The sequence below is a fragment of the Lactuca sativa genome, chromosome 2 (genome assembly GCF_002870075.4).
Source record: "Lactuca sativa cultivar Salinas chromosome 2, Lsat_Salinas_v11, whole genome shotgun sequence".
Taxonomy (NCBI): domain Eukaryota; kingdom Viridiplantae; phylum Streptophyta; class Magnoliopsida; order Asterales; family Asteraceae; genus Lactuca; species Lactuca sativa.
In genome coordinates, this window is record NC_056624.2 from 60182517 (window position 1) to 60199616 (window position 17100).

At 39.4% G+C, this 17100-nt stretch overlaps 1 protein-coding gene across 1 annotated transcript; it reads left to right on the top strand.

Moving 5' to 3' along the window:
• Positions 1–15398: 15398 nt before the first annotated feature.
• LOC128132019 (uncharacterized) lies at positions 15399–16037 on the top strand. Its single transcript, XM_052768068.1, has 2 exons — positions 15399–15484; positions 15586–16037. Exons 1-2 carry the CDS (start codon positions 15428–15430, stop codon positions 15997–15999), a joined length of 471 nt encoding a protein of 156 aa, XP_052624028.1. The 5' UTR covers positions 15399–15427; the 3' UTR covers positions 16000–16037.
• Positions 16038–17100: the final 1063 nt, after the last annotated feature.

The window sequence follows — 17100 nt, forward strand, 5'->3', positions numbered from 1 at the left end:
TCAAGCTGAGCTTCAGCTGGTGGGCTCACGAGCCTAAATGAGCCTAAACGACCTATATATATATATATATATATATATATATATATATATATATATATATATATATATATATATACTTGTGTGTGTGAGAGAGAGAGAGAGTGTGTATATAAATATATATATATATATATATATATATATATATATATATATATAGGCTCGTTTAAGCTCGTTTAGGCTCGCGAGCTCACCAAATTGTTCACGAGCCGAGCTCGAGCTTCATTTTAAGGCTCGAATCGAGCTCGAGCTCGAGCTCGAGCTTCTTCAAATTAAATGAGCCGAGCTCGAGCTTGGTTAGGCTCGGGCTCGGCTCGGCTCGTTTACACCCCTAAACTTCATTATCAAATGAAAAGGTGAAACCTTGTTTATACAATGTATGAAATGAAATAATATTTCTTGCCATTTCTAGCGAATAACAACACTTATTCAAATCTAAACTAAACCCACTACTTAGCGATAAAGTATAAACTCTAATCTTGGTGACAGGTAAAGCTTTCCTCTTCCCCATGATTAAGTTTATTCTTCCTTGCTCCACATTCTCACTCATTCTTAGTCCCTGCAGATCAGTACAGATATGAATACCACAACCGGTATCAAGGACCCAAGAGTTAGAATGGGGTGAGTTATTAGATAAGATAGTGTAAATACCTACATGGTTGGGTTTAACTTTCCCATCCTTCACATCTTGATGGTATTTTGGGCATTTTCGCTTCCAATGTGATTTTTCATGGCAATAGAAGCATTCGGCCTCTTTTGGGTCAGAAGAAGGAGTGACGAAACCTTTCTTGGTTCCACTTGAAGAAGAGCCATCAAGGGTCCGAGCCTTGGTACCCTTAGAAGAGCTCTTTCTCTTCTTCCCTCGACTTTTCCCGATTGCCAAAACCGGAGTAGAGTTTGGAGTAGGAGTGTTAACAACCGACTTCCCCTTAAGACCTGTTTCTACGGTCTTGAGAAGTCCCTGAAGTTTGCAGAGTGTGACCTCTTCCTTACTCATGTGATATGTCATGCGGAATTGATCATAGCACGATGGTAAGGAGTGTAAAATGATATCTATTGCAAGCTCCTTAGGGAAGTTCACATTAAGCTTCAGCAATCGATCCACATACCTTTGCATTTTCTGCATGTGGCTCGTGACGGATTCCCCGTCCTTCATCATGGTTGTTATCATGGAGCAGATGATTTCATACCTCTCTTGTCGTGCACTTTGATGGTATTCTTCCATCAGATCTTGGTGCATTTTATAAGGGTAGAAATCCTCATAAGACTTTTGGAGTTCCGCTGTCATCGTGGCCATCATGATGCATGCCACTTTCGTAGCATCCCTTTCATGTGCCTGAAAGTCAGCGATCTCCTGGGGAGTTGCAGTGGTCTCATCAATCTCCTTAAGCTCCTTGTCAAGGACATACTCTTTGTCCTCGTAGCGGGTAATCATCCTGATGTTTCTGATCCACTCATTGAAGTTGGATCCATCAAAAGTGACTTTCCCACACAAGTTCATAAGGGTAAAGGAGCCATTGGGATTAGAGCCAGAAGCAGCATTGTTTGAAGACATCTGAAAGAGAAGGACAAGATTAGTTTAGATATTAAGAGAATCCTTAATAAAACACCCAAATGTAATATTAAGGCTAGGACCCAATCACAATATATTATAACTTAGAAGAGGTATGTCGTAATCCAAGCTATAACATATTTGAAAGGTAGGTGAATGACGATTCACCAATTTCCACCACGAAAACCGAAATATTAAATATTAGGTTTTTTATTGGTTCTTAGAAATTCCTAGATTCTTTGAGATTCAATGAACTTTTCAAAGGCATGTTTCAATCTCCAGTGTGCCCTCCAAGTTTTGTGACTGGGATACCGAGGATCACAAAACGAGGTGTGAAGTAACCATGCAAATCACTTGGTACCCTTAAAGTTTATCACTGAATCGATGTGCCGGTAAACCACACACGCTCCACCGATACTATAACAAACCTTAAGTCACCCTTTACCTACCTTGTTAAGTCCAAGTTAGTGTGTCGGTTAACCACACACGCTCCACCAATGACTTAAACAAAGTGTAAAGTGTAATTTCATGGATTAGCACCTTATTCACATTTTTCCTAAAGTAACTAAGATTGGGAATTTAATAAAACATTTAGTTACTTTATAATATTCATCATACTTTTAATGAGAATTTATAAGTCCTTGTCTTACCCGTTCGGCTAACGACCCTCTACCGGTCAAGCAAGCGGTGGGTGAGAGTGGACACCCATTAAGTTGTCATTTTATAGGCAGCAACCTTATACCAACCTTATAGACCGGATTCGTGAATGAGGCGTACTAGCGGTAAGACGACTTTGTGCTTATACATATATATATAATTATTAAATCATAATAATATAAGTATAAGGGTTGAATTTTAACTTTTAAAATTCTAAGGGTTGGAACTAAAGGCTTTTAGCATGACTTTACTTGTTCCAAAACTTGAGGGCAAGTTTTGTAAACTTTCAAAACTTTTCATTTCTTGTAACTTATGAGTTTATTAAAGTAAAAAATGAAGACTCTTCATTTTTCTAACTCTTGTGTTCTTTTAATGGTTTTAACTCAAGTGACTTTTGGTTTTCCATAACTTGAGGACAAGTTATGGACTCCATTAAAACACATTATGATCAAGAATTAAACTACCACATAGGTTACAAATAATTCCTATGATCATCTAAACATCATAAGATCAAGAACGTGAATATGAACACTTTCATGAATCAAAATTACACTTAAAACTTTGTAATTTTGATAACTAGTTGTTGTAAATGGATTAGCAAAGACATTACACCATCTAAAACAAGTTTTCAAGTACCAAAACAGTTTAGGGTAATGTTTCTAGTCCATTTCCAGCAACTAAAGTCGAAAATCTGCACTCTGTGGCTCCTACTCACCGAGTGCATGAACCTACTCGGCGAGTAGGTTGAAGATACAAGTGAACTCGGCGAGTCTCCCCATGGACTCGGCAAGTTCATCAGGCAGACATCAAGTTTTTCGACTTTTCTCAACTTTTAAGCACAAATAACAAACAAACAAGCCTAGGCTCTAATACCACTGATGGGTTTTGAGCATTCTAACACTTCCTAAGTGTACATGCAACCCTAATAACCTTGGATCTATGTTTGTCTAATTATCATGCAAAGTTGAATTCCAGGGTTATATTCCTATCTAGCATACATGGGGAACAATTTTTAACTTGAATGAAAGATAGAATAACTTACCTTGTTTTTGCTTATGTTCCTTGAAACCTTGTGAGCCTAGCACCCCAAGTGTGATGCCTCAAATGCTTCACACAACACCAAATGCTCTTGGAAAGACTTTTGAGAGAATACACACTTCTTGAAATCGGCCTAGCCCTCTTGTTTCATATGTGTAGCCAATTTTGGTGGAGAATGGGATCCTTATATAGTGTTGACACATCTAGGGTTACACCATGTAAACCCTAATGTGTCATGACTCTTCATTTCCATGACCAATGGGTTTGTAACTCCTATGGAGCATCCATGGAGCATCCTATGGGTAGAACCCAACTTGATAATCCATGGAGCCTCTTAGCCCACTATACAAGATATGAATGATTTACATAATCAACCCATATATTTAATTAGTTATCTTTTGATCACTTAATTAATTCCAAATTAAGTCTTTGATCAAACTAATCAAATAATATTATTAATATATTAGAACTTATAATATATTAATAATCTCCAAGTGTTATTCCTCTCATTTAGTCTATCCAATTGCATGGTGCCATGCAACCCAAATGGACCATGCCGGGTCGGGTCAAGTACTAACCAGAAATAGTTATGGACTTAGACACCTTATCCAACAGGAATTCCAAATTAAAACGGTATGGAAGTAACCTCGTTATGGGTCTCCTGATCATTATGTTTTGTGAAATGACAGTCTAGCATGGTGGTTACGCGATTGGGATCAGGACCGGGATCAGGATCGGGATCCGGGGCTGGGTCAGGCGGCCCTACTGATGGTATTGATGAGAGGTTGCGTTAGTTGATTGCGGCCGAGGTTATGAGGGGCATCCTTGACGCTAACCCAGTCATCTTTGGGATGGTCAAGGAGGGTATGATGGAGATCATGGAGGAGAGACTTAGAGCATTCAGGGCCGATATTTCTATGGGCCGGGGTGGAGCTCGAACCCCCTCGTTTAGGGAGTTCAAGGCATGCGGAGCTCTTGAGTTTTCTGGGGACAGGGATCCCATTGTGAGCAGACGCTGGGTGGTGGACATTGAGAATTCTCAGCGTACGAGTTCTTTCCCAGAGGAGGCAAAGGTTGGATTTGCTTCCTGTATGTTGAGGGACAGGGTCCAAGATTGGTGGGGCAAGATTACTAGTCAGGTGGGAGCAGCCGGTGTGGCTGACATGTTGTGGGCCGAGTTTGTACGACGATTCGATCAGGAGTTTGCACCACCTATTGAGGTGCAACGGATGGTGAAGGAGTTTCACGATTTACAGCAGACTACTAAGACTGTGGCGGAGATCACCGCCAATTTTTGAGAGCAAGCTTTGTTGATCCCTCAGTATGCGACAGATGAGGACATGAGGAGGACCCGATATCACTCTATGCTAAGAGAGTACATTCGGGAATTTGTGACCTTTACAGGGTGCAAAACCTTGAATGAGATGGTTGATAAGGCATGTGAGAGGGAGATGGAGTTGGAGTCCCGCACGAAGCGGAAGACTGAGCAGGTTCAGGCAGTGGGGGCTCAGGCTAAGAAGCCTAAGACCTCCGATTCTTCGAGTAAGGGCCAACAGGTTCGGGGCCGGTGTGCCAAGTGTGGGAGATTTCATGGTGGGGCTTGTCGGACAGCCGGAATGTTAGGATGCTACTCATGTGGCCAGCAGAGCCACTTGAGTAACGATTGCCCCAAGAAGGTCTTGATATGCTTTCACTACAACCAGATAGGCCACAAAAAGGCCGATTGTCTGAGGTTACAAGGAGGAGGAGGAGGAGAATATGTGGCAGCGCCCGCGCCCACCACTATGAGGATTACTAATAGCCGCCCTAAGGCGGAAGCTCCAGCGGTGAAGAGCCGTGCATTCCAGCTGATTACCGAGGAGGCTCGGGCCGCGCCAGATGTCGTGGTTGGTATGTGTTCGTTATCCTCTGTCTCTTATATGTTAAATATTTGTATGTATGCTTATTAGATTTGTATAGGGACCTTTCTGGTCAATGGTATGACGGCCCATGTCTTATTCGATTCGGGGGCTACCCAATCTTTTGTGTCTCTTGCGCTTAGCAAGAAATTTCGAGACGCACCAGGGAGTTTGGATACCCCGCTTGAGGCGGAGATTGCGGATGATCGCACTGTTAGTGCTGTGAGGGTGTGTCAGGACTGCGTCCTGAATGTGCACGGCGAAAGGTTTCGCGTTGATTTGGTTCCCATACCATTGCGAGGATTGAAGGTGATTATTGGGATGGACTGGCTGGGGGCCAATGGGGCCATGATCGATTGTGAGCGGTAGTTAGTCCGGGTTCAAACCCCAAGGGGGGGAGAACTGGTTATCCACGGCGAGAGGACCATGCAGGGCCCGACCCTCTATTCAGCTGCTAGGGCGAGGAGGTTTCTGCAACAGGGTTGCATGGGATTTTTGGCCTATGTTTTAGATACGCGAGTAGAGGCAGTGACGGATATCGATAGTGTACCAGTGGTGCGGGATTTTCGAGACGTTTTTCCCGAAGAATTACCCGGAGTGCCTTCGGAGAGGCAGGTGGAGTTTCGTATAGACCTTGTACCAGGTGTCGCCCCGATAGCGAAGGCACCATATCGGTTGGCGCCACACGAGATGAAGGAATTATCTGCACAACTTCAAGAGCTACTAGACCAAGGGTTCATCCGTTCGAGTAGTTCTCCGTGGGGATCTCCGATCCTTTTCGTGAAAAAGAAGGACGAGACGCACAGGATGTGCATCGATTACAGAGAGTTGAATAAGCTGACAGTGAAGAACCGTTATCCTTTGCCTAGGATTGACGACCTGTTTGATCAGCTTCAGGGAGCATCGTGGTTCTCTAAGATTGATCTCCGGTCAGGGTATCATCAGATGAGGATTCGGGATGAGGATATACCGAAGACAGCTTTCAAGACTCGTTATGGGAATTACAAGTTCGTGGTGATGCCATTCAGGTTTACCAATGCTCTGGCCGCATTCATGGATCTCATGAACCGGGTGTGCAGGCCGATGTTGGATCAGTTGGTGATCGTTTTATTGATGATGTCCTGGTCTACTCCAAGACCAGGGAACAACATGAGCAGCATTTGAGAGAGGTGTTGGAGACCTTGAGGACGGAGGAGCTGTATGCGAAGTTCTCCAAGTGTGACTTTTGGTTGCGGGAAGTGCAGTTTTTGGGTCATGTCATCAATCAAGAGGGTATTTCGGTTGACCCGGCAAAGGTGGAGGCTGTGATGCGATGGGAAGTACCGAGGAATGCCTCGGAGATTCGTAGCTTCTTGGGCTTAGCGGGTTATTATCGGAGATACATCCAAGACTTCTCCAAGACTGTTGTGCCATTGACCCGTTTGACCAAGAAGAATGTGGCTTTTCGATGGGGTGAGGATCAGCAGAGGGCTTTTGAGACCCCTGAGACAGAGGTTATGTGAGGCTCCAATCCTAGTACTGCCTGAGGAATTGGACGATTTCATGGTATATAGTGATGCATCGATCTCAGGGTTGGGTGCCGTACTGATGCAGAGGGGGCACGTGATCGCATATGCCTCGAGGCAGTTGAAGCCTCACGAGGCAAATTACCTCACACATGACGTAGAGTTGGGGGCAGTGGTGTTCAACCTCAAGATTTGGAGGCACTATTTGTATGGGGTGAAATTCGTTGTGTATACCGATCACAAGAGTCTGAAGTATTTGATGGACCAGCAGAACCTGAATATGCGATAGAGGAGATGGTTGGACGTGCTAAAGGACTATGACTGCGAGATCCTATACCATCCAGGGAAGGCCAATGTGGTGGTCGACACATTGAGTCGCAAGGCGACGGGGTCGCCAATCAAGGGTATTTGTATGAGGGTGACGGTAAGTCCACCCTTGATAGACATGATTCGAGAGGCTCAGGTCGAGGGAGTGAAGAAAGAGAACTGGAAATTGGAAAGAATTCGGGGCAGTATCCTTTGTTTGTTAAGGATGGTCATGGCTTGTTGACGCAGTGTGGTCGAGTATGGGTGCCGATGTTAGGAGGAGTGAGGCAGAGTTTGTTAGAGGAGGCGCATAAGTCCAAATTCTCTATACACCCAGGTGCAAAAAAAATGTATAGGGATTTGAGGCTGAGCTATTGGTGGCCCTGCATGAAGCGGGAGATCGCCGGGTATGTGGAGCGATCCTTGACCTGCAGGAAGGTCAAGGCCGAGCACCAGCGACCTCATGGTAAGGTTCAACCGTTACCCATTCCCATGTGGAAGTGGGAAGAGATCACTATGGACTTTATCAGGAAGCTACCACGGGCAGCGAGGGGAGTAGATGCCATATGGGTGATCGTGGATAGACTAACGAAGAGTGCTCACTTCATTCCAATCTCCGAGAGTATATCTGCAGAGAAGTTGGCGGACATTTATGTTCGAGAGGTGGTGGCTAGGCACGAAGTGCCGGTATCAGTGGTTTCAGATAGGGATGTTCGGTTTACATCCAGGTTTTGGAAGAAGTTCCACGAGGAACTGGGTACCCAACTGAAATTTTGGTACGGCATATCACCGCCAGACCGACGGCCAAAGTGAGAGGACGATCCAGACACTGGAGGATATGTTGCGGGCATGTGTGCTGGATTTCGGAGGGAGTTGGGATACGTACCTCCCACTGGCAGAGTTTTCATACAACAGTTATCATGCCAGTATTGACCGAGCACCATTTGAGATGTTATATGGATGGAGGTGCAGGACCCCAGTGTGCTGGGATGAGGTTGGGTACCCAACTGCATTTTAGTACGGCATATCACCGCCAGACCGACGGCCAAAGTGAGAGGACGATCCAGACACTGGAGGATATGTTGCGGGCATGTGTGTTGGATTTCAAAGGGAGTTGGGATACATACCTCCCACTGGCAGAGTTTTCGTATAACAGCTATCATGCCAGTATTGACTGAGCACCATTTGAGATGTTATATGGACGGAGGTGCAGGACCCCAGTGTGCTGGGATGAGGTTGGGCATCGGGTTTTGGGGAGCACGGAGGTGGTACTCGAGACCACCGGACTGATTCAGCAGGTACGCGACCGATTGCGAGTCGCACAGAGTCGTCAGAAGAGTTATGCGGACCGACGGCGATCAGACCTCGAATTTCAGGAAGGAGACTTTGTCTTACTGAAGGTGTGAACTTGGAAAGGAATTATCCGGTTCCGCATGAGGGGCAAATTGGGGCCTCAGTTCATAGGTCCGTTCAGGATCATAGCCCGGGTGGGCAAGGTGGCATATCGTTTAGAGCTCCCAAAGGAGCTTAGTCGGATTCACAACACCTTCCATATGTCTCAGCTCCGGAAGTGTGTTGTCAACGAGTCCTTAGTTATATCCTTGGACGACATTCAGTTAGATGGGAGCCTGAATTATGTCGAGAGACCAGTTGCGATCCTAGACAGGAAGACGAAGAAGCTCCGTAATAAAGAAGTGAAGTTGGTAAAGGTGTAATGGCAGCATCGCAAGGGTTCCGAATGGACCTGGGAATTGGAAGATGAAATGCGAGGTTTCTATCCGGAGTTGTTTGGGCTAGCAGGCTTCGAGGACGAAGCCTAATTCAAGTGGGGGAGAGTTGTAACACCCTGATCCTCAGGTATTATTAATGATATTTTGGTTTGGATTTTTAAGAACCTACTCGACGAGTTGGCCTCCCTACTCGTCGAGTAGTAGCGGGTTTGTCCGCGAAGTTTAATGACCTACTCGCCGAGTCCAATATGGGACTCGACGAGTAGATGCTGGCAGATGAAACCCTAGATTTCGGGGCCTTGCACTCTATTTAAAGGGTCATTAGCCTCCCCTTTACAACTCTTTACCTCCCAAAAACCCTGATTCGAGTGTGAGTGTGTTTCTTGGTGATTTTAAGCTTAAAGGAAGGATTTGGTGAAGAAAACACTTGAGGAAGCAAGCTAGAGGAAGCAAAGGACTCGTGGGGATTCAAGATCTACTTCTGTGGAGCACTTTCTAAAGGTATTAAGCTGTTCCTTGGCTCATTTCCACCCAAAACCCTCTTGTGCATGGATTCTAAGAAAGGGCTTTTGTGTTTAAGCCAAGATCTGAAGTTGTAACTTCAGATCTGGACTCCTTTTGGCCTTTAGATGCATAAAGTTATCAGTTGTGTCTAGCTTGTGCCTCCCTTCTAGTGTATGAATCCATTCCAAGCTTAGATTTTCTATTTTAGGGCCTTAGAGCCTTGCATGCATGTAAAGCTTGCAACTTTACATGGAAAGCATGCCTCAGAAGCTTAGATCTGTAATTTGGAAGCATTGCATGGCTCAAAAGAGTCTGTATGGCTTAAGATCTGATAGGACTCGGCGAGTCACAGTAGGTGACTCGGCGAGTCATTTGAAGGCGGGCATGGACTCGACGAGTTAGATGAACAACTCGGCGAGCCCGATGAATATTGTTATGAACTCGACGAGTTGTATGAACAACTCCGTGAGCCGGATGAAGATTACCTAGAACTCGACGAGTTGAAGGAACAACTCAGCGAGTCAAGTAAGATTCCCCTAATTGTTGGATGTTCGTAGACGTGTCGAGTGGCAAGAAAGGAAGCTCGAAGAATGACCTTATATTATCAATCAAGATCGTATGAACTTGACGAGTCACCTCGATGACTCGGCGAGTAGATGTTATCCCGGGAAACTCGGCGAGTCACTAGTTATACTCGGTGATTTAGGGTCAACATGGACTGTTGACTTGATCTTGGTTGTAGTTGACCAAGATGGACTTTAGGGAAATGACTGGATATTATATGACACTTTGTAGGCAGGTGCGTGGAGTAGCCCGTGGGGTATATTTGGTCGCAAAGTGTCAGTTCAACATTCGTGACAGGTGAGTCTTCTCACCATACCGATGGGTCTAAGGCACTAAGGCCGACCCATTATGTGATTATGATATATGTGTTAGACATTCTGTGTTCTGTTATGTGATTGCATGTTTTGTATGAAGACCCTGGGGAAGCCCGTGGCATTGGATGTAAGACCATGTGGGGTAGCCCATGGCAATTCTAGGTGAAGACCATGTGGGGTAGCCCATGGCATTGGATGTAAGGCCATGTGGGGGAGCCCATGGTAGTCCTAGGTAAAGACCATGTGGGGTAGCCCATGGCAGTCTCACAGGTTTCATGTATGCATGGCTTACGTGATATGTGTGTAGCTTTTTATAGCTAACATGATATATGATATGTGGTTTGTGTGTGTGTGTGGTATGCTTTGGGAAAGTCACTAAGCATTTCGCTTACAGGTTGTTGATTGTTTCAGGTACTTCGTACTTCAGAGCCTAAGGGCAAAGGCGAGGCGTGATGACGTGGCGTACACTCTACCTCTCTTTTTGTGTGTTGGGACTCTCTGATATTTTTAAAACTACTATGAAATTGTAATAATTGTGAATTGGAAAACAAATGGTTTGAAATCTATGGATTATGTGATTTGTTTGGTTAATTAAAAATGAAAAAAAAAATTCCTGGTAAAAAAAAATTGGGTCGTTACATCAGAAAGCTTTCCATTTTTCAAAAATTAATTTGTGTTCTCAGTATCATCAGGTATGTGAGCGGAATGTTCCCAAGACTGCATTTCGAACCGCATCAAGCATATGCTTTTAACGCTCTGTTAGAATCGTATATGTAAGAGAGAAGGGTCACTTCAAAGGAAACTGGAAATGACACAAATCCTTAGAGCTTTTGCAGATCCAGAAAAATGTTCATGACCATAATCAACATAACAATGAGGATTTAACTGGGTCATGAAGAATCATATATTGATTATTCACACAAACCGAAGAACAATTCAAAGAAGACAAGTCTATTGGTCTATTACTAACATAAATATGTTTTTATAAGTGAAGGTTCATAGGGTAGCTTGAAAATGTTTGATGAACTTTCATTCATATAAGGGATTATTGGAAAATTTGATTTAATAAATTTAAAAAAAAAAAGTGTGTTTCCTATTTTTAAACACAAAATTCATACCGTAAAATTATTAAATAGGTCGACAGATGGTTATATGTTTATATTCTCCCCCTTAATACGTGCATTTTGGTATATAACACATCCAAAATAGATTTAAGATAAATGAGAAATTAATCATTAAAATAAAAAGTTTGATGAAGTAAATAAAAAGGTTTAATGAGTTTTAGTATCTCATATCCATGAGAATATGAAAAGAAAATGAGTATATAAATACATATCCATGAGAATATGAAAAGAAAATCTCTATACTAATAAAAGACTAGCTTTTTTGTCATGTGTCATCATATTAGACATTATAATTTATGTGTTGCCACTTGTCAATTTATTAGTTTTCCATTTTAAATTTATTAGACATCCTCATTAATGTGATTCTATTTTAAATTTTAAACTTTAAATTATTGTTTTCATTAATTCACAAATAAAAATATCTAATATATATTAAAAATTAATTTTATATATTTATTTGAATCAATGATTATAATTTCACATAACTAATAAAAATATGAGAAAATGACAAAAATAGCCGTTTACACTAATTGCATTACAAAAATAGCCAAAAAAAATCGAAATTACAAAAATAGCCAGCAATTTCGCAGATGAGAAGGTCCATCTGCGAAATGGCTCCCATCTGCGAAATACCCTCGATTTTGAGTATATAAACGTTTTTTTTTCTCTATTTTTCACCCTTCTCTACACAAAAACTCTCTCTAACTTTGGGCTTCTCTTGGAATTTTGGCTAGTTTTTGAAGAAAATGGAGGATTATGTCAACAATCCCGCAAATATGGTTAGATTTTAACTCTTTTAATGTTTAAACTTATTTTTTATTTTATCATTTGTTGTATTATTTAGTGTTAAAAAAGTGTAATTTTGTTGTGTTTGATAGTTTTAATATTTTTTTAGTATACTTGAAGTTTAAATGCAAGTAGAGACAAGTAGAGACTGCGTAGATAATGTTTACAATTTGTTATTTTTGTTGTTTTTTTAGTTGTTGTATAACCTGAAAACTTGTATATTCTTATCGTATAATTGTTTATATAAAGTACAAAATACTCGTTTGTATATATATTTGTCGTATAAGTATAACATTTGTATAAGTTGAAAATTTGTCATATATATATTGTTAGAAATTGTTTGTGTTTGTCGTGTAAGTTGAAAATTTGTACAAAGTTGTCGTATAACTTGCAAAATTGTTAATTTGGTTGTCGTTTTATTTTTAAATTTTTTTGTTTATATGGTTATAAAATGTTAGTTTTAATTAGAAAGATAAAAATTGTTTATATATTTGTCGTTTAAGTTGAAAATTTGTTTAAGTTGAAAATTTGTCGTTGATATATTTGTCGTTTAAGTTGAAAATTTGTTTAATAAAATGTTTATATAATTATGTATGATATTGTTTTCTATCGTAAATATATTTGTTGTATATCTTGGAAAATTGTTTATATATGTGTATGTTATTGTTTTTTATCGGAAATATATATATTAGTAATTAAGAAATTGTATTTGCATTACTAATTTTTTATGTAGTTAGTGCAGTTCGTAATCATATATTTTTAAAAAAAAATATTTTTTAGTTATCTAATTTGTTTTTGTGTTTTTTTTGCAGCATGATTTTAGTTTAATGAATACGAAAGCCTTTGCGAACTTAAAAGGCTCTGGCGGTAACATATGAGAAGTATTTGAAGTTTTATATGATGCCAGACGTGCTATTTTCAGAGATACCGTCTTTGATTATTTTATTGATGTCCCTCGTTTACAAGGGGACGCATTATTATTTCATAAAATGTTCCTTCATCAGATCCGGCCGGACCCTGTTTTATCTCCAGATGGAATAAAACGTTTATATTTTCGAGTAGGCAATACGAAAATGGTTTATGGGCCGAAAGAGTTTTGTTTGATTACCGGCTTCAATTTTGGGAAGTATCCAAAAAACATTGGGAGAAAAGGGTCGGAAAAATTAATAAGCAGTAAAAAAAGATGTTTATTGCGTGAACGGCTATTTCCGGACCATACTAATAGTTCGGTGAAAATCAGCGACCTGAAACGTTTAATTTTAAATCGAACATTCCTAGCACTTGGCGACGTTGATGCAGTTAGAGTATATTTGATATACATTTTGTGTGAAAGTTTTTTAGGTAAAGAAGTTAATGATCAGGTGCCACAAGATTGGTTTTTTTTTGCTGAGAATTTGGATCTCTGGAACAGGTATATTTTGTTTACGTTAAAAGTTCTATTTTATTAAAGTTATAATTTATATAATAATCAATTTTGTTTTTTTGTTTTGTTAGCTTCGTTTGGGGTAGCTATCTCTGGGATTTTACTTATGTTGACCTTAAGGATACATGGAACAAAATACATAATTATTTATCACTTTCTGAGCGTGGTCAAACTTTAAAGTACTCCGTCTCAGGATTTACGGCTCCAATAAGGGTATAAAAATTTTCTTATATTTAAATTGTTTTATTGTTATGTTTTTTATTTTAATTTTAACTTTTATTACTGTAATTGTAAAAAATTGTAGATATGGATATATGAGATGATTCCGGCTGTTCATGCATGTGGATTTGCATCGAGAAAAAATAAAGACTTGCCTCGGATGAAACGATGGAGTGGAACAAAAAAATTGAAATGGGTTGACGTGAACAAGATTTGGTCAAAGATGCAGGTTTAAAAATATTTCGTTTATTATTAATAAACTTGATTATTATACTTTTATATGCGATTTTAATATGTTTAATTTTTTAGGAGGGGCTACCACCAAGACAAAACATGTTACCGGGTGATGGTGAGATGACATCTTCTTATTATATGTCATTTCAAGAGTATGTATATGGTGAAGGGAAAGCAGTTCCATCCCCAGTACGAGACCATTTTAGGAGACAACCTAGACGAGGTGTTGAAACGGCCACATGCACTGGACTAACATGTGTTTATGAACCGACAACCTACAGAGGTTTTTTGTTGAAGAAGTGAATAATGAACAATTTTGGAACGACATTATTTTTGATGATCCGATAGTGTCACAAAGAAATTATGATGAACATGTTAGTTACACGCTACATTATTTATTAAATTTTATTAACATATATGAATACCTATGTTCATATTTTATATTTGAAAATATAGGTTGTGCAAGATGAAGTGATGAATAAAAACAATACAACTAAAAATGTTTTTGGTGATATTCAAGACGACAAGGTTGTTATAGATGTTACCTTTATGATTTTAATAATTACTTTTTAATAAAGTGTCTTTCGTTATTAAGTAAAAAGTTATATTTTTAATGTAGGTGTTGGAGGAGAGGAATGAGTATGCGGGGAACAAATTTGATGATGTGTTTGATGTAAATGATTATAGTGAAGTTAAAGAGGTTCTTATAGTTACATTAATATAAATATGTTGTTTATTTAGATATTATTGCTTATTAAATTATGTGTATTTCGTTATTAAGTATAAAGTATTATTTTTAATGTAGGAGTGGGAGGAGAGGAATGACAATGCGGGGAACAAATTTGATGATGATGTGTCGGACGAAGACGAACTAATAATAACGGGAATTGTAGATTATTTTGATGATGATGATGGCAAAGAAGTTACACCCGATAAACCGAGGAGTCTAAAACCATCACAATATTTGTGCCCTCCTTACACCGAGGTATTCGTTTTATTTATAAACTGATGATTTTATGTTTATGTGAATTATCTGAAAGATATAGATTTAAACATTTGAATATTGTTTTTAGTTGCACACGACACCGAAGCAAAAAAGAAGAACAAAAAAGAAGGTTGATATCAAATCAACAAGTCCCGTTCCTCCTCCAGTTTTTGGTGTTGCTCATGACTTCTCCATGTTGCGCCTGCAACCTTACGTAGCAGGCGGTGAGGTTGTCATCCAAAATTATGTATTGCATTCATATGATGTCCAACATCGTTTGTTTAATTTCGTGTTAGATAGAGATTTTTGGAGCTCATTGTTTGGGCATACACACGACGGATGGTTGGAGTCAGCGGTAAATTAATTGTTAATTAATTATTTTAAAAGTTAATTGTTTTTTAGTCAATAACAAAACTATCATGTGTGCAGCATATAACCATTTGGTACCGACTATTGATGGAGAGACGGTTTGAGAGCGACCGACATACAATAATGCCTCCAAATTTTTTTCTTTCTCATGCTTTGGAAGAAGGACAGGACTGGAGGGTGTTTATGGCTGGTATTGCTACGTACCCCAACTTCATGGTTGCTTGGTGGAATGTTGATACGGTAAACTTAATAGTTTATATTGAAAATAATATCGTTTTTTTTGTTATGTTTTTGTATTGTGATGTAAATAAACATAATTTTATTTTCTGATCCTTATACAGGTCTTATTGCCGATTCATTCATCCCCTAATCATTGGCTATTTGGGGAACTACGATTAGCGTCAATGGAAGTGCATATTTATGACAGTCTTGGTAGAGGGGCTTATGAAAAATTCAAATCTGAAGGAATCTTTTCCAAATTTGAACGTCGGGTGGCAAATTATTTGGACAAGATTAAGTATTGGCCCCGGAGGAACATCCCAAGGATTCTATTGAATATGCAATTCATTTATGAAGAAAATGTTCCCCAACAAAGTAGTCATTTGGGAGATTGCGGTGTTTTTGTTTGTATGTTTATGGAGCAATTGGTTTCAGGTCAACCAATACGTGTTCTTATTGACCCAAAGAACGCAGCTTTAGAGTTCCGTCTACGGATGACAAAAATTATTTGGGGGTCTAGTCTTGGTCCTATGTAGTTGGATTATATAATTGTATATATAAATTAATGTTGGATTTCATTATTAGTTTATTTTTACAGTTTACTCAACGGATGGCAAAAAATATAACGTTACGACAATTACAACAAATTAATGACCTACTAATTACTTATCAATACATAAAACATAAGAATGACTACAACATTTGTTTTAACGTTACAAATACAACAATTTATTGACCTAACAACTTCAAAACCATAAAAACAATATTGAAAAGCTTACAACTTGTAAACAAGAACTGGCAAGAACAACACCCAACTACAAACCAACGCTATCTTTAACTTCTTATTTTCTAATTGAAAGAGCTTATTAGAGTTAGCTACTTTAGCTATTACCATAGAAGATTGGACCTTCTCTTCATCAACCCAACTGATAAACCCGCATTTTGGTCCCTGTTAAATTTAATATTCACAGTAAGAAAATAAATTTTTGTGATGTAAACACGAGGGTTTAAATTTGAATGACGTTAACAACATGATACCAAATATGGGCAAGCGTAAAACAATCTTCCTGGGTTTTTAGCTGTACCTAAAATCCTAACGATACGTTCTCCTCCGCAATTGCAGTATGCCATTAGCCTTCTTTTTCTTTTAAATCGGAGTTACTTTCTCAGTTAAATTTTTCATACTGAGTGACACCCATTTATAGAAGAAATCATATAACAGACAATTCTTTTTGACTATGAAATGAACTGGTTTGACTATGAATTCAAAAAGTTGAACTATGAAATGCAGACAAGTACATTCTGTAGTATTGTCATGTCGGTCAGTGAAATTTGACTATGAAATGAACTGGTTTGACTATGAATTCAAAAAGTTGAACTATGAAATGCAGACAAGTACATTCTGTAGTATTGTCATGCCGGTCAGTGAAATTTGACTATGAAATGAACTGGTTTGACTATGAATTCAAAAAGTTGAACTATGAAATGCAGACAAGTACATTCTGTAGTATTGTCATGTCGGTCAGTGAAATTTGACTATGAAATGAACTGGTTTGACTATGAATTCAAAAAGTTGAACTATGAAATGCAGACAAGTACATTCTGTAGTATTGTCATGTTGGTCAGTCAAATTTGAC